The sequence below is a fragment of the Haliotis rubra genome, unplaced genomic scaffold (genome assembly GCF_003918875.1).
Source record: "Haliotis rubra isolate DU_JTF1 unplaced genomic scaffold, ASM391887v1 Scf405, whole genome shotgun sequence".
NCBI lineage: Eukaryota > Metazoa > Mollusca > Gastropoda > Lepetellida > Haliotidae > Haliotis > Haliotis rubra.
The window spans coordinates 555594-574934 of NW_025767086.1; the positions used below are offsets into that span (position 1 = coordinate 555594).

The window sequence follows — 19341 nt, forward strand, 5'->3', positions numbered from 1 at the left end:
TGAACTCCACTTACTTGAACAGACTATAATTGTGCAGGCACTGGACTGTTAATCCTACTCCGCTTATAGCCAATTAAAGTGCAGGCAGACAGAGAATACACCAACAAAAGTGGGGGTGCGCACCTGCACACACCCCTCTGGAACCGCCTATGGTTATATACCAAGATGACATTTACACATCAAGTAAGCTTTAATTATGCATAATCAGGAAGAACCCGAATGTCAAAGATTCAGACCTTTTTCCAACAATTCAGATTGCTAATTGACAAAAACTGAAAAAGGCCACATTAATAAGATTTTGGAATGAATCTTTTATGATTTTGAGTTTATTGTATTGAATGAACACTTTTCCTAGCCAGATACTGGTAATTACAGCTAAAATCTGTTTGTTTTGTTTGTAAAGCAAACTTTTACTGCATTTTAAAATTTTACTTTTTTTAGTTTGACTGTAACTTTTCCTAAATCTTAGTTTACAAACTTTCATCCATTCACAATAAATAACAAATTTATAGGCCACATAACAATCAATTATTACTTTCACTTTTCAAAATAAGGTAACTCGTTTAAGGAAAGAAAAACACCTGTTTTAAATTTAGGGAATTATCCTAATGGTACATGGTAATTTCAAAGATGTTTTCGTTTTTTAAATGTTAAATGCTTGCTCTATCAAATTATAAAGGTTATTTTTTTGGAAAGAGTTTAGAAATTCATTTCAGACAAAACTAATTGGTAAAAATACAGGGTGGTGCTTATTTTATGCACGGATGTATAGTATGACCAGAAATTATTGAGAATTTTAGGAATATGTTTAATTGATTTCTAGTATAAACAACCTTGACCAGCTATCAAGTGCTTGGTTTCATTCATGAGAGACAACTCTGTTAATCCTTTTCATTAGTTTGTGAAGAGTTATCCCCCTTTGTTTACTTGCTAGCAGACGACATTTTCAGTGATCCTCAGTAGGGATGATTTAGAGAAGAGGAAGTTGATTTTAGAGTATTATAACAAGGACATCAGATCAGCTAAAGTGATTTCAAGTAGAACAGGCATCCCTTTGTCCACTGTTTATCGTGTTTTGAAAAATATTGCAAATGGATATGGCATTGAGCACCATGTGGCTGTTTCCTAATACACTGAAATTCAGGACCAAACAAACTGAAAAACCTTTGTATCAGCGCCCAAAGTACAGTCCGAAATCTGCTCACGTGTTCTATGGAAATATTTGGATTTTCCAGCAGAACAACGACCCCAAATATCGTTCAAAGCATTCACAGGCCTGGTTTCGGACCCAAAATATGACATTATTAGATTGGCCAAGCTATAGCCCTGACCTAAATCCAATAGAAAATGTTTTGGAACTTATGAAGGAAAGTGTCAATAAGAACAATCTGACAAATATTGCTGAAATGAAAGAAGAGGTAATGGGACAGCATGGACCACGACTTTCTAACTTCATTGATCAGTAGTATGCCCCGCCGCATTGAAGCCTGACAAAATACTAACTATTCACCTGTCTTTGAATCTGGAGTTATGTTCTGCTAATATTCACATTTAATACGTGAGTAATGAGTGAATTTTTTAAAAAAATTACAATCTTTAAATTCTCAATAATTTCTGGTTGTACTGTATATATTGCAGTTATTGTGTTTGCCAGCAAGGCCCGTTCGTTTGACACATGGTATTACCTTTGCCACTGTAAAGTAAAACTGTTTGTTCAATTGTAAGTAAATGTCATCATTTTAGTTCTGATCAACCTCATTTCTGGGATAACATTCAGTTTGAAATTGACCTCCTACCAACTGATGGCCACATGTCTACATTGAATAACATACATATGTTACCACCTGTAACCATATGACTGTAACAATACAGGTCTTATAAGGTGTCACTGTACGACTGGTGGAAATACAGGGACAAGATGAAACGTGAAAGGTACCACATATTCTTGTGTATTAACTGACTTGCCTTTGCATGTGTTTGTGATGAATTCCACCAGTAGGGGAAGGATAGGCTTGCTATCTGGTATCATAACTGTTTTATAGAGTCTAAAAGGCTTCTTTCAAATTTAATACGGAATATATTAACCCATCTTCTACTGCACGTGTATTTATAGTGTCATTTACAATCCTCTTTATTGTGTACTGCCATTGTATTTATAGTGTCATTTACAATCCTCTCTATTGTGTACTGCGATTGTATTGTATTTATATTTACAATGTCATGTACAATCCTCTCTGTGTCATTTACAATCCTCTTGTATTTATGTGTACTGCCATTGTATTTATAGTGTCATTTACAATCCTCTCTATTGTGTACTGCCATTGTATTTATAGTGTCATTTACAATCCTCTCTATTGTGTACTGTCATTGTAATTAAACCTGTTGAATGATATAGTACAATTGTTAATTGTATATTATTTACAATTCCTATTTGTTGTTTGTTGGTATCAGACTGAATTGTTTGGTACACTGACTTCAATTTCCAATTTGGAAGTCACAATCCTCTCTATGTCTATATAACTTTCTTCCAGCAAAGCATCAATGGAAACAGTGTCATTTTCCTCTTTTCATCTGTTATGGTTATCATTGTGGCAAGAAGAATGTGGATGCAACTCCATACTAACATACCTATTGTGTACTGTGTCATTGTAATTAAACCATGTGAATCAGGATGAATTGTTTGGTACACTGAGCTCAACATTACTTCCTGGTTTTCTCTTTTCATCGATTCATTGTGGCAAGAAGAATATGCACTATACCTTCATAAATGTGCCGATTCACGATATGCATATTTCATAAATGTGGCCCATTGTATTGCACCAGAATCATCAGATTACTGCTTTGACATTTCTCACCTTTACTCTACAAGGCAGGGGATTGTTGTAGCACTAAGCTATATTATTAATTGGGAGCCGGCTAACATAGTACATCAAGTCTGGACCAGACAAACTGGTGGTACATCAAGTCTGGGCCAGATAAACTGATGGTACATCAAGACTTGGCCAGACACACTGGTGGTACATCAAGTCTGGACCAGACAAACTGGTGGTACATCAGGTCTGGACCAGACAAACTGGTGGTACATCAAGTCTGGGCCAGACAAACTGATGGAACATCAAGACTTGGCCAGACACACTGGTGGTACATCAAGACTTGGCCAGACAAACTAGTGGTACATCAGGTCTGGACCAGACAAACTGGTGGTACATCAAGTCTGGGTCAGACACACTGATGGTACATCAAGACTGTACCAGACACACTGGTGGTACATCAAGACTTGGCCAGAAGACTGGACCAGACAAACCGGTGGTACATCAAGTCTGGACCAGATAAACTGGTGGTACATCAAGTCTGGACCAGACAAACTGGTGGTACATCAAGACTGGGCCAGATAAACTGGTGGTACATCAAGACTTGGCCAGACAAACAGGTGGTACATCAAGACTGAGCCAGACAAACTGGTCTGGTGGTACATCATCACCAGACTTCAGACCAGATAAACTGGTGGTACATCAAGTCTGACCAGACAAACAGATCAAGACAGGTGGTACATCAAGTCTGGACCAGACAAACTGGTGGACCAGACAAACTGGTGGTATCAAGTCTCACAAACTGGTGGTACATCAAGACTGGGCCAGACAGTCTGGTGGTACATCAAGTCTGGACCAGACAAACTGGTGGTACATCAAGACTGAGCCAGACAAACTGGTGGTATATCAGGTCTGGACCACACAAACTGGTGGAACATCAAGACTGGGCCAGATAAACTGGTGGTACATCAAGTCTGGACCAGACAAACTGGTGGTACATCAAGACTGGGCCAGACAGTCTGGTGGTACATCAAGTCTGGACCAGACAAACTGGTGGTACATCAAGACTGAGCCAGACAAACTGGTGGTACATCAAGACCTGGCCAGACAAACTGGTGGTACATCAAGACTGGGCCAGACAAACTGGTGGTACATCAAGTCTGGACCAGATAAACTGGTGGTACATCATCAAACTGGTGTACACATCAAGACTGGACCAGTACATCAAACTGGGCCAGACATAAACTGGTGGTACATCAAGTCTGGGCCAGACAAACTGGTGGTACATCAAGTCTGGACCAGACAAACTGGTGGTACATCAAGACTGGGCCAGACAAACTGGTGGTACATCAAGACTGGGCCAGACAAACTGGTGGTACATCAAGACTTGGCCAGACACACTGGTGGTACATCAAGACTGGGCCAGACAAACTGGTGGTACATCATGTCTGGACCAGACAAACTGGTGGTACATCAAGTCTGGACCAGACAAACTGGTGGTACATCAAGACTTGGCCAGACAAACTGGTGGTACATCAGGTCTGGACCAGATAAACTGGTGGTACATCAGGTCTGGACCAGACAAACTGGTGGTACATCAAGACTGAGCCAGATAAACTGGTGGAACATCAAGTCTGGACCAGATAAACCGGTGGTACATCAAGATAAAGTCTGGACCAGATAAACCGGTGGTACATCAAGATTGGGCCGGACAAACTGGTGGTACATCACGACTGGGCCAGATAAACTGGTGGTACATCACGACTTGGCCAGACAAACTGGTGGTACATCAAGTCTGGACCAGACAAACTGGTGGTACATCAAGTCTGGACCAGACACACTGGTGGTACATCAAGTCTGGGCCAGACAAACTGGTGGTACATCAGGTCTGGACCAGACAAACTGGTGGTACATCAAGTCTGGGCCAGACACACTGATGGTACATCAAGTCTGGACCAGATAAACTGGTGGTACATCAAGTCTGGGCCAGATAAACTGGTGGTACATCAAGTCTGGGCCAGACAAACTGGTGGTACATCAGGTCTGGGCCAGACAAACTGGTGGTACATCAAGTCTGGACCAGACACACTGGTGGTGCATCAAGTCTGGACCAGACAAACTGGTGGTACATCATGTCTGGACCAGACACACTGGTGGTACATCAAGTCTGGGCCAGATAAACTGGTGGTACATCAAGTCTGGGCCAGATAAACTGGTGGTACATCAAGTCTGGACCAGATAAACTGGTGGTACATCAAGTCTGGGCCAGATAAACTGGTGGTACATCAAGTCTGGGCCAGACACACTGATGGTACATCAAGTCTGGACCAGATAAACTGGTGGTACATCAAGTCTGGGCCAGATAAACTGGTGGTACATCAAGTCTGGGCCAGACAAACTGGTGGTACATCAAGTCTGGGCCAGACAAACTGGTGGTACATCAAGTCTGGACCAGACAAACTGGTGGTACATCAAGTCTGGACCAGACAAACTGGTGGTACATCAAGTCTGGACCAGACAAACTGGTGGTACATCAAGTCTGGACCAGATAAACTGGTGGTACATCAAGTCTGGGCCAGATACACTGGTGGTACATCAAGTCTGGGCCAGATAAACTGGTGGTACATCAAGTCTGGGCCAGATAAACTGGTGGTACATCAAGTCTGGGCCAGATAAACTGGTGGTACATCAAGTCTGGGCCAGATAAACTGGTGGTACATCAAGTCTGGGCCAGATAAACTGGTGGTACATCAAGTCTGGGCCAGACTGGTACATCAAAAACTGGTGGTACATCAAGTCTGGGCCAGACTGGTGGTACACTCAAGGTGGTACATCAAGTCTGTACCAGACAAACTGGTGGTACATCAAGTCTGGGCCAGATAAACTGGTGGTACATCAAGTCTGTACCAGACACACTGGTGGTACATCAAGTCTGGACCAGACAAACTGGTGGTACATCAAGACTGGGCCAGACAAACTGGTGGTACATCAAGTCTGTACCAGACACACTGGTGGTACATCAAGTCTGGGCAAGACAAACTGGTGGTACATCAGGTCTGGGCCAGACAAACTGGTGGTACATCAGGTCTGGGCCAGACAAACTGGTGGTACATCAGGTCTGGACCAGACACACTGGTGGTACATCAAGTCTGGGCTAAACAAACTGGTGGTACATCAGGTCTGGGCCAGACAAACTGGTGGTACATCAAGTCTGGGCCAGACAATCTGGTAGTACATCAAGTCTGGGCCAGACAATCTGGTATTACATCAAGTCTGGGCCAGACAAACTGGTGGTACATCAAGTCAGACAAACCTGAAGATTTGATTTATGCTGTGACTTGAAACAGTTTGTACTTTGCAATAAGTGGATGAATATTGCCAGGTAAATATCAACCCACTTACTACTAAAATACTGAAGATGCACCAGAAAGACAAAGACCCATCAAATTCATAGGAAATAAATCACTTACAAATATTCCCTGGGGAATAACTTCAACTTAAGGCCATCATGAACTTAGTCATCAGACTGTCTCTACACATGATAGCACTATGATACACATGATAGCACTATGATACACATGATAGCACTATGATACACATGATAGCACTATGATACACATGATAGCACTATGATACACATGATAGCACTATGATACACATGATAGCACTATGATACACATGATAGCACTATGATACACATGATAGCACTATGATACACATGATAGCACTATGATACACATGATAGCACTATGATACACATGATAGCACTATGATACACATGATAGCACTATGATACACATGATAGCACTATGCATACACAGACCCTCCAACCGCTGCAACCTGCAACCTGGTGGTTGGGTAGCCTTGGGGTTCAAGTGGTTGCTCTCCACAACAAGGGCCATGCTTCAGGGCCCCAAATGTGAACTACATGGTGGCTTATTCCTGGTGTTCCCCACCATGCAAAATTATACATTAACTCACGAACTGCAGACCTGGGCTCTGGTGTGATCTAGTGTAAATGTATACCAGGCCACTAGTCAGCCTTTCTCCTTCAGACATACATACAGTACATCTAGTGTGAAGGTATATGAAGGCTTTGGGGGTGGTGGATTTTGTTCTGTTTTTTGAGATTCTATGAAATACTAGTGTATACATTTATGGAGTAATTGTACATTGATGATTTCATAATTCTAAACAAAAGCTTACAGGGCTTATCACCACTCTGACACTCCATCTGATGCTGCAGGCGTTCCACCACAGACACAATCAGGCTCATGTGACATCGTGGGCATTCCCACACTTTCTGCATGTGTGATGTGTATTCCCCCCACACGGAGGCCGAGGCATCATCAAGGAGGCTGAAAACATGAAATAAATGAGTAGGCAAGAAATTCTAAAAAACATTTGATACTTTTCTCCAGCCATCTGATACACACAAGCTTACAACATCATAAGAATCATTCCCACTACTGCTTCTAAGAAAACTTTGATATAAATCACCAATAGTACTACTTATCAAACAACAATTACATATGCAGTCGAGTACCGTTGTGTCTATATTCATGGGACCATATCAGGGCATATCATCACATATCACTATGAAAGAAAACAAAACACTTCTCAGTATGTTTTGGTTCAAAACTATAATCCGTGTTTAGTTGTAACAGTGAGTACGTCCTAATTAATTCTTTCTTAATTAATCCTAATTAAAAAACAAACCAGTGACACCTTCAACTCAATTAGCCCTAATTAGTTTACACTACCGCATCCCTTTGACTCATGCCGCACCGTGTGTAAACGTGTGTAAACAACCTCAGTTCAGAGCGATACTTGTCCATGAAAGGTAGGTGAATATCGAGTTTCTTTGCAAATATCGAGTTAAAACGGTAATTTTGCTTGTTGGGACCATGAAATTATATCGAGGTATCCGAAATATCGAGACATCTGTATCAATTAAAAGAACTTGAATAATGATAAATTATGAAGGATTTTGCCGGGACCGAGATGTTATATCGAGACAACCGAGATATCGAGTTATCAGAGTTCGACACAACGGTGCTCCGCTATAATTTTGCCCTGCTACTACTCACCAGCCAACTGTTAAATAGGAATTAACTTGTTTTCCTCCTTTAACTGAATTCTCCTTATTATCTTGACTTTCTGAAACAGAAACATCACACTCCTGTTCCAAATAATCTGTAATCTCATCACTTCAAAGGAATTCACTAACCTGTGGCCCTTAGCACCACTTTGCAAAGCTTCTAGGTGGACAGCTAAATGAGGAGAGAAACATTTATTTGTTTTCAGATTTACAGCCACTATTGAGAGAGTATTTGATGCCAAGAAACTAAATTATCATCATGCATAATTCAAGGAACATCAACTCTAATGTATCATCGCTAATAATTAAATAATCTGGCTGACATCACACATCAAAGGTTTGTTGGGATCACGCAATTACTTGCCTCATCACAGCTGAGCCATTAGCTGGAATATTACTGAATGAATAACCTTTAGATATTTTCCAGAAAACTCTTTGCTTGTCTAAGCTTTCTTGTCTTGATGTATCTTTTTTTTTATAAAAAAGCATTCAAGGAATTTAAAAAAACATTTGTTTCAATATCTTTCAAAAATGTTTCCATTTCTTAATAAAACTGGATTCACTTTATCAATAACTGTCCAGAATATATACTTTCTAACTACAAAAATAACATTTTTTTCCAGAAATCTCCAAATGGCATATTCTGTAGAAAAGAATATATAATCCTTATTTGGATAATGCGGAACTGAAGATATTTTTAACCTACCTGTACTCATCCCTACATACAGGTGCTGCTGTTCGGCAGCCATTACCCGTCGTATTGAGTACGTGACACGACTGTCCAGGAACTCGGCCAGTTTACGAGCGAGGAGTTGTTCCAGGCGCCGGGCCCTGGTGCTCGTCTTCCTCTGGTCATCCATCTGACTCATCGTGTCTGCAGAAGGATCTATGCCAGTCAGTTGTCTGAACTCTTTCAATTGTTATTACGCATTATTATGTTTCAGGATTCAACTGACCTTAGATGTTTCAAATAGATAAAATATAGTCTGATTTTATTCTACTTGTCTGAACCCCTCTTTGAAAATAACAAAAATGCATTGTATACAATCTCTGAACATTGAAAACGTCATATTAAGAGAAGAAAGCCTTTTCAGCAGTAAAACATACATACATTAATAATGTATACACACTGCCCTTGAAACATTCATGCATTACCATTCAAACAGCTGTCCACTATAAATGCAAAATAATATATAACAATACTGAGCTTCACTAACTTATTATCACTTTGGCCAACCCATTTATTAATTTGTTAGAAACAAATCGAAAACCATATGAAATAAATTATTGTAGTGAATGAAATGAAATCAAACAAACTATTTAATGCTCGACAAATGTCAGTTTAAATTATCAAATATATAAAATACTTATCAAATATCAAATTAAGAAAACTATCAAAGAAATCTATATTTCCAAAAGTGAACACTTCAATTCTTCTCAAAGTCTTTATCGCACAAGTTTAATTGTTCTGACTTTTTATAAAGTCAATAATGGTCATGGTTGAGTGGTCTGTATCCGGCCAACAGAGAGACACTCCAGGCCGAATTCAACCTCACAGGTTGTGAAAAACAATTCTCATCATCTTACCTTCCAGGCGGACTCGAAGTAGGTTCAGCCACGTGGCTCGGAGATGTAAGATGCTGGATATGACACCATCAGCAGACTCCGCATCAGGGAACCGGATCTCCAGCCAGCCGTCACACACCAACCTGAAAGACACAACACGTTCACTGCCATGTTGACACCTCTGACCAGCCATTACGGACACTATGGGGAAGTAGCTAGATGGAAGATGGGCCACCTACCTGGTGCAGTCAGCATTAGCATCAATGGAGTTGGAGAAGAGGGTGATAGTTTGCAGCGCTGGGACCCGCATCGTGTTGATCAGGTAAGGCTTGTTGGTCTCCAGGACAGAACTGGTGGCAAGACAAATTATTTGAAATATGATTGAGTCTGCTTCTTCTGCTTACTCATCTAAAGGAGATCTGTCCTCTTCTAATGTTTCCAAGCTGTCTAGTAGTAAGAAAACTCTAAATGGCAAGGAGAAATTCTTCACCCTTATCACCATGGTAACTTACACAAATGCCAGAACCTCATGTTTGCTGCTGAGCCTCCCCCCTCAGCTCACTGGGCGTGGTCTTGTTGTCCTTGACGTCACTGGGTCGCAGCACCTCGGGTTTGCTGGCGAATACACTTGTTGGATGCAGGAGGATGAAAGCCTTGTTCTAAAGTAAAATATGTTGACATTGGTAGGGAATACTGGCATGTGCGGCTACCATATCAGGAATATCATTCTACAAGTTCTAAACCTCATAACCGCCGTGATATTGCTGGAATATTGCTAAAAGTGGCGTAAACCCAACTCGCTCACTCACTCAACCTCATAGAAATCTATACTAGAGGTTACAAAAGGTTAAAAGTCCACTTTGAACCAGCAAAATAGAACACAGACAAGTCTAAAATATTCAATAATATATTGAACAAACAATGAGCAAACTACAATGAGTGACAATACAGATTTCTTGTACAATGCAAGTGAGTCACAAATCTAAAATACTGGGTCACAAATATAAAATATTATCTCACCAGAGTCTTGACATTTACAGTGAGAACAGATATACTAATTTGGGGTTGTTTACAATCACAGCAGTTGAATAGACAAACACGGTCGATCTTGAAACGTTGATCAGCTTCATGATTGCAGACAGATATGTATAAATCCAGTCATGTGAAAGCCCTGTGTCGCCCCACTCAACAACCAGCCTTTATATAGCTCTTACAAAGTTCACGAACATTCTAGCAAAGCTAGGCTCCATCATTATTCTCTCAGAACACCATGGGACCACGTGGAAAACACACGACGTGACAAGACCCGGAAGTCAAAACAAAATAAAACCATACAAGGGAGGCAACTCTGAAGCGCTATCAAAAAGGCATGCCACTACAAATACTTTTGCCATTGAACATATATGATGCGAGATGTGAGCCACAACCCACACTCAAAACTTTAAACATTGTGACCCAAAATAACTATCACTTAATCAATGTGATATTTCAAATGACATAAAACACACTCTCTTAACACTAGTAGTGAGTCATCAAAAGAATCACAATGTAATAGAAGTGAGTAATATCTAAAACCATGGGTAGGCTCAAGTTGGCACCACAGAGGCCTGTACAACATAGAGCTGCAGCAAGATATATGGTCATTGTACCCTTTACAGGTATACCATAACATGAAAGTGATCATTTCCATGTATCTTCCTGTTGATTAGTCCATAACAAGCCCCTGTGTTTTGCACTACTTTCACCAGCAATGCTTTAGTATTGGGAAGCACTAAACCAAAACAGATGACATTCTTAGCATCACACCAAGCATCATCCAGGAATATTGTGACATGAAAGTCCGCTTTAGGTCAGAATTAACTATAAGTTGCCATGAAGGTAGGTGTGACACAATCCCTGACTGTCTCATCAAGGAAGGTATCTGTATTACATGTACAATCCAGTGAGGCATTAAAAATCTTTTTATCAATTATAACTGAATTAGTTTCTACATTATGGATATAAACATATGCAAAGTCTAAATAATACATGAATTTGGGGTTGAAGGTACACTTACAGAATACCGGATACCTACCAGCCATATTGTGTAGTGTGATGTCACCCTAACCCTAAACCTTACCCTAACCCTAACCCTTACCCATACCCTAACCCTAAACCTTACCCTAACCCTAAACCTTACCCTAACCCTAACCAAAAGTAAACTCGCGTGCTTTCAAAGATGGCGGAAGGTATCCGGTATTCTGTAATCTTACCGGGGTTGAATTTGATTCACATAAAATATCAATGGAGAAACTGTATGACTGATATATGCCATGCCATATATGACTAGGAAGCAACCTTTGTATGGAAGGCCTGCTCAGAGTCGCCCTTGTAGGAGTTGCAGTCATCAGCCAACGCCACCTGGGGGTACAGCCCGCTGCACAGGATGACCTTGAGCAAGTTGATATCACGAAGATTGAAGCTCCGGGTCTTATTTGCTGTCTCCTGTTGTAAGTGGTAGAGGTCAAGGTTACACTCTATGAATCATTGGTGAGTGGTTATTTCAACATTTCAGCTTGATTTGAACATAAAACTTAGTACTGAATATGACTTCATACCCCATCAACAACTCCTTTGATACATCTCTCTCATATCCTCCCTACTTACCCAAAACACCCCCTCCACATCTCTCACCCACCACCCCCCCCCATTATATTTTACCCACCCCTCCCCATATCTTTCACCCACCCCTCGTCACAACTCCCACCACCCCACTCTACACAGCTTTCACCCACTCCCTCACCATATCTTAAACCCATCCCTCGGCCACCACTCCCACCACCCTACTCTACATACCTTTCACCCACCCCCTCCCCATATCTTTCACCCACCCCTCGTCACAACTCCCACCACCCCACTCTACACAGCTTTCACCCACTCCCTCACCATATCTTAAACCCATCCCTCGTCACCACTCCCACCACCCACTCTACATACCTTTCACCCACCCCCTCCCCATATCTTTCACCCACCGCGGTGGGGTAGCCTAGTGGTTAAAGCGTTGGCTCGTCACGCCGAAGACCCGGGTTCGAATCCCCACATGGGCACAATGTGTGAAGCCCATTTCTGGTGTCCCCCGCCGTGATGTTGCTGGAATATTGCTAAAAGCGGCGTAAAACCAAACTCAGTCAGTCAGTCAGTCTTTCACCCACCCCTCATCACATCTCCCACCATCCCACCCTACCCATCTTCCATCCTCCATGTCCCTCACACCCACCTGTAGTTGACTAAGGTCATGTGACAGCCGGAATTCCAGATCCTTGATGTCATCACCCTTGTCATCTTCGTCCCCATCACTCAGCTGGTAGTCCTGAATCACAGCAGTTCATTACACCCATGTTCTGGAACTGATGCCTACTGTCCTCTGTAACTGTACTGCAGTTTTGTCCAAAAGGGACATAAATTATCTGTTTTGCTTACTACAACACTTTGGTAACACAAATAATTTTCATTGGTTGCAATATCCCAAATTTTGAAACAACTAAAAACAATATTCACTCTAAACATTAAGCATTAATAGTGTAAACCTCTTTGACAAATACCGAAAGTGAGGAGCACACCATGCTTGTTAAATCAAGTCGTACAAAATGATATTCCGCAAGCAAACACATGTAGAAATAGCATTTTAGCAATCAGTGTTGTATTGTGAATCTCAAGCTCTTTAGTTTTCCTACTTCCTACCTTTAAATGCTCGAACGTTATATCAGTAATGTGAGATTCTATTTGCTTGTGCTAATCATAGAGGCAGTTATCTCTCTAAACTGATGAACCATAAGATGTTTATCTTTCTTCTATTAGTGAGCCAAGAACTTTGCTGAAGACAGTTTAGGAAATGCTTCCTCACACAGTCAAAGGGCAGTTTCTGCTTGTGCATGTCTACCTACATCCTCAGTGAACTTGAGAACTTTCCTCTTCTTGGACTCATTATTCTGTTCTCTCTTCAGCTGCCCAAGACGCTTCCTCTCCCCATGGCGCTGTCGGCGTTCCTCACTGGTATAGTAGCGTTCTTCTTCCTTAACTTCATTCAGCAGCCCATGGTCCTTAAACATGAGCACCAATGGTACAGACTCATGTTCTCACAGAGGACAACTTAAATACTCCTGTATCTACATAGCTCTATATTGAGAGGAAAACATTAAGGGTTTTACATGTTTTACCTACATCCTTCTAGCAGGTAAGCATCAACCTGACCTAACGATACATCAATCAGAAGATCTATCCTTACCCTCAGGAGTTCTCGGAACTGTCGCTTCAGTTTGTTCATCTCATAGAACCTTTGTTCCTCAAGGCCTCGTCTCTGACACCACTTCTTGGTTCCTCGTCCCTCAGCCTTTACCTGTTAACAGTTACCATGCTAACCATGTCCATAGATTGAGGCTGAAAAGCATTGTTGAAAGATGGACACTGGACAGACCCCAAAAAGGTCCAAATGACCAAGAATCTTAATAGCAAACAAAAGAAAGCTTTCAGTCTACCATACCAGCAGTCTGCAAACAAGTATTTTCAGATTGTTCAACTTGTCATGAAAACAAAAGAATATTTAAAAAAGCTTCCCATTTATCAAAAGGCACCAGCTCAACACAAGACTTATCTGTATAGGGGTCTCCACATGAATTACAGAAAAGGTTTATGAGTTCAATTTCAGAAATAGAAAATGGACAGAGGACAGACATGCTGATTGCTATATCCCCTAATTTTTCAAACCGGCACAAATGGATGAATATAGTTATATTAGCTTGACACCTGCCATCAAAATCTGTGTAGGAGTAAGAACAGAGTACCAGTACCTGTATCCACTCATCTGCTGCATTCAGCAACGTGAAGGGGTCGCCATGATCCGACTCCAAGGGCTTCCGGGCTGCCTGGAAATCATAGCAAGAATTGGGTTCAACTCTTCCATGACCTTCTGTAATCCTGCATTTGCCCTGGTCTTTCAGCACTACCAAATCTATATTACATCCCGATTTTACTGATGACCACATCACCATGACAGGAAATATTACTTAGACAATCCACCAGACTCACTGCCGCTGTCAGCTTTGAGCTGTGAACATGTGTACCATCAACCATCTCATACATAACCAAAGTAAATACATGTTATAAATCTATTACAAGACAGTTCCATGTAGACACAAGAGCTCCTTGCCATCAGTATGGAAATAAGTTATTTTCCATTGAACATTGGTTAAAAGACTGATCTGCCTACAAAGTTCTACTATTGGTAATCAAGCTTAGGGTGTCAGCATTGGTTGGTGACAAGAGCAGCTCAGATTGGCAGTTCGTTATAACAAGAATTTGTTATATCCGCCAGTTTGTAATAGCAACAAAGAGAGTTTGTTATATTCGCCAGTTCACTATTACAACAAAGAGAGTTTGGTACATCTGCCAATTTTGTTATAACAAGCAGAGGGTTTACACATACACATATCTGCCAGTTCATTAAAACAACCAAGAGAGTATTGTTATACTGTAAACCTGTTATTTCACCTCAGAAAGAGTTTGGTACATCTGCCAGTTCAATATAACAAGAAAGACTGGTTTGTCATATCTGCCAGTTATTAAAACAACCTCAGGGAGTTTGTTATATCTAAGCAGCTCAGATTTGCAGTTCATTATAGCAAAAAAAGAGTTTGGTACATCTGCCAGTTTATGTTATAACAACAAAGAGAGTTTGTTATATCTGCCAGTTTGTTATTACAACAAAAAAGAGTTTGTTATAGCCAGTTTGTTATTACAACAAGAGAGAGTTTGGTATCCACCAGTTTATAATAGCAACAAAGAGAGTTTGTTATTAAAGAAAGAGTTTGGTACATCTGCCAGTTCACTATAACAAGAAAGAGGGTTTGTATCATATCTGCCAGTTCATTAAAACAACCAAGAGAGTTTGTTATATCTGCCAGTTTGTTATAAAAAGAAAGAGTTTGGTACATCTGCCAGTTCATTATAAAAAGAAAGAGTTTGGTACATCTGCCAGTTCGTTATAAAAAGAAAGAGTTTGGTACATCTGCCAGTTCATTAGCAACAAAGAGTTTGTTATAGCCAGTTTGTTATAGAAAGAGCCAGTTCTGCCAGTTTACAAAAAAAAGAGTTTGGTACATCTGCCAGTTCATTATAATACATCTGCCAACAAAGAGAGTTTGTTACATCTGCCAGTTCATAATAAAAAGAAAGAGTTTGGTACATCTGCCAGTTTGTTATAAAAAGAAAGAGTTTGGTACATCTGCCAGTTCATTATAAAAAGAAAGAGTTTGGTTATAAAAAGAAAGAGTTTGGTACATCTGCCAGTTCATTAAACAAAAGAGAGTTTGTTATATCTGCCAGTTCGTATATAAAAGCCAGTTCTGCCAGTTCATTATAAAAAGAAAGAGTTTGGTACATCTGCCAGTTCGCTATAAAAGAGTTTGTTATATTCGTTATAAAAAGAGGGTTTGGTACATCTGCAAGTTCATTATAAAAAGAAAGAGTTTGGTACATCTGCCAGTTCGTTATAAAAAGAAAGAGTTTGGTACATCTGCCAGTTCGTTATAAAAAGAAAGAGTTTGGTACATCTGCCAGTTCGTTATAAAAAGAAAGAGTTTGGTACATCTGCCAGTTCGTTATAAAAAGAAAGAGTTTGGTACATCTGCCAGTTCATTAAAACAACCAAGAGAGTTTGTTATATCTGCCAGTTCGTTATAAAAAGAAAGAGTTTGGTACATCTGCCAGTTCGTTATAAAAAGAGGGTTTGGTACATCTGCAAGTTCATTATAAAAAGAAAGAGTTTGGTACATCTGCCAGTTCGTTATAACCAGAAAGAGAGTTTGTCATATCTGCCAGTTCATTAAAACAACCAAGAGAGTTTGTTATATCTGCCAGTTCGTTATAAAAAGAAAGAGTTTGGTACATCTGCCAGTTCGTTATAACAAGAAAGAGGGTTTGTCATATCTGCCAGTTCATTAAAACAACCAAGAGAGTTTGTTATATCTGCCAGTTTGTTATAAAAAGAAAGAGAGTTGGGTACATCTGCCAGTTCGTTATAACAAGAAAGAGGGTTTGTCATATCTGCCAGTTCATTGAAACAAGAAAGAGAGTTTGTCATATCTGCCAGTTTGTTATAAAAAGAAAGAGTTTGGTACATCTGCCAGTTCGTTATAAAAAAGAGGGTTTGGTACATCTGCAAGTTCATTATAAAAAGAAAGAGTTTGGTACATCTGCCAGTTCATTAAAACAACCAAGAGAGTTTGTTATATCTGCCAGTTCGTTATAAAAAGAAAGAGTTTGGTACATCTGCCAGTTCGTTATACCAAAAAGAGGGTTTGGTACATCTGCAAGTTCATTATAAAAGAAAGAGTTTGGTACATCTGCCAGTTCATTAAAACAACAAAGAGAGTTTGTTATATCTGCCAGTTCGTTATAAACAAAGAGAGTTTGGTACATCTGCCAGTTCGTTATAACAAGAAAGAGAGTTTGTCATATCTGCCAGTTCATTAAAACAACCAAGAGAGTTTGTTATATCTGCCAGTTTGTTATAAAAAGAAAGAGTTTGGTACATCTGCCAGTTCGTTATAACAAGAAAGAGGGTTTGTCATATTTGCCAGTTCATTGAAACAAGAAAGAGAGTTTGTCATATCTGCCAGTTCATTAAAACAACCAAGAGAGTTTGTTATATCTGCCAGTTTGTTATAAAAAGAAAGAGAGTTGGGTACATCTGCCAGTTCGTTATAACAAGAAAGAGGGTTTGTTATATCTGCCAGTTGATTAAAACAACCAAGAGAGTTTGTTATATCTGCCAGTTTGTTATAAAAAGAAAGAGAGTTGGGTACATCTGCCAGTTCGTTATAACAAGAAAGAGGGTTTGTCACATCTGCCAGTTCATTGAAACAAGAAAGAGGTTTTGTCATATTTGCCAGTTCATTGAAACAAGAAAGAGAGTTTGTTATATCTGCCAGTTCATAAAACAACAAAGAGGGTTTGTTATATATGCCAGTTTACTATGCATGCAATGAAAATGCATGTTCATTATGCCAGACCAAATTATGCATGTTAATTATGCATGTTAATTATGCCAGTTCATGTTCATTATGCATTATGCATGTTCATTATGAACACTTTACATTGTTGTTATTATCATTTATTTTCTTTTTGAAAGCATCCAGATGAAAGGTGAGTCACAGTACTTACAATAGCATCTCTGTCCTGGTGGGCCTTCATGGTAAACGGAGACTGCACACTCATGGCCGCCGCAATCGTTAACACTGGGTCTATCATCTGGAGTAATTGCACTCAAAATATGAACCTAAATGTATCATTCCACAACATCTGTGAGAAAAATACACTGAAAATTGTCCATCTTTCATTTGACAAGGACCTGACTCACTACACACAGACTGTGTTTGTACTGGAGTTGAATACAAGTACAACTTTATACACATATACACAGGAGTATTAATTAAGCACATTTTAAAACTTTGGTGCAAACAATCAATCATATCCTTGCATACTTGGGGGCGAAGGGCTAGCCTAGTGGTTAAAGCTTGTCACACTGAAGACCACGGTCTAATTTCCCACATGGGTACATTGTGTGATCCCCCACCATAATATTGCTGGAATAGCATGAAGAAGAAATTACTCTCTCTCTTACTTATTCACCAAGTATTTTGGAAAGCACATGTAAAGCACATGCTTCATGCAGTATCTCAAAATATATGGGTCAGAATAAACTATGTTCCAGTTAACCAGAAGCACAAGGCTGTTTAAAGGTTAGGCCTAAAGTGTATGATGTTGTCCAAGGGCAACCCTCTTCTTTTACACCACTACTGTTTTATTGATGTCAAATAAACCCTTTGCCCTGCTTGAATCTTTAAGTAAGTAATTCTATAGAATCCTTCTATATTCAAGAGAGTTCACACATACAATGTAGCATTCAGCGCCGAGAATAGATGTAACAGTACAACACATTAGTCGAGTTTTACTTGTTAACACTGCATAACAATGCCCAATATTCCACTGCCTAGTGGGACACAGACATGGATAACATAATGTCACCAATGTTTTCTTCTGTCCTAATGTAACCCATTCCTACAAAAATGAATTTCTTAATTGTGCTGGCTTGATTACAAATAGATACCAACATATATGATGTAAGCATCTGCATCCAGCATCTGAGCAATCGAAAGCCAGTAACAAGTCACCTATTATGTATTCAATATTTTCCAAAAGTTACCACAATAGGCAAAGTATTGATGCCCCATGGATTTGATGATGTGAAACAAATGTGTACTTCTCAACAACATATGTAATGATATTGTACATATTGAGGTCTCACATGGAAGATGGAGCCCATGATCAGCATCTTGCCGATCACCACATCCACTGGTAGCTGAGATAACATCTGCCCAATAGGAGTCAGTGCCTCATCGTCAGTCAAAGCCCCCTGCAGTCAGAGAAAATATCATTGGGCATTTTGATGTAGAGTGGCCCAATGAATCTCTACACAATCAACTGGAAGGACATTAGGCCACTCATGCATCTCCACACACTCAACTGGAGGGACATTGGGCCACTCATGCATCTCTACAAAGCTGAGAGGTCAACTGGGGCTGCAAAAAATCCTCTATGAGGCGAATACAAGACATATCAGGAATGAGAATATTTTCCCGATTATTATAACACATCATCAGTTGATGTTTCATTCATCATATTCAGTCAAATGATAACAAAATATACAAGTGTTTGCCACTGATATGGAAATGTCCCCCGCCGATAAAGAATGGAATATCTATGTTTACTATTTCTTATTTTTGGGTCACATACAAGATGACTGGTGTCCTCATAATCACCCAATGT

General features: G+C 40.0%; 1 protein-coding gene across 1 annotated transcript in view; it reads right to left on the reverse strand.

Annotated features, from left to right (window-relative positions):
* LOC124287704 (probable ATP-dependent RNA helicase DHX34) overlaps nucleotides 1-19341 on the reverse strand; it is a 53555-nt gene that overhangs the window by 3953 nt on the left and 30261 nt on the right. The window contains 14 exon segments of the mRNA XM_046724224.1: nucleotides 7017-7168; nucleotides 7901-7970; nucleotides 8618-8785; nucleotides 9499-9620; nucleotides 9717-9827; nucleotides 9990-10027; nucleotides 10029-10136; nucleotides 11815-11961; nucleotides 12734-12826; nucleotides 13401-13556; nucleotides 13742-13852; nucleotides 14304-14378; nucleotides 17677-17763; nucleotides 18821-18928. Of these exon segments, the coding sequence (XP_046580180.1) occupies nucleotides 7017-7168; nucleotides 7901-7970; nucleotides 8618-8785; nucleotides 9499-9620; nucleotides 9717-9827; nucleotides 9990-10027; nucleotides 10029-10136; nucleotides 11815-11961; nucleotides 12734-12826; nucleotides 13401-13556; nucleotides 13742-13852; nucleotides 14304-14378; nucleotides 17677-17763; nucleotides 18821-18928 (1546 nt within the window).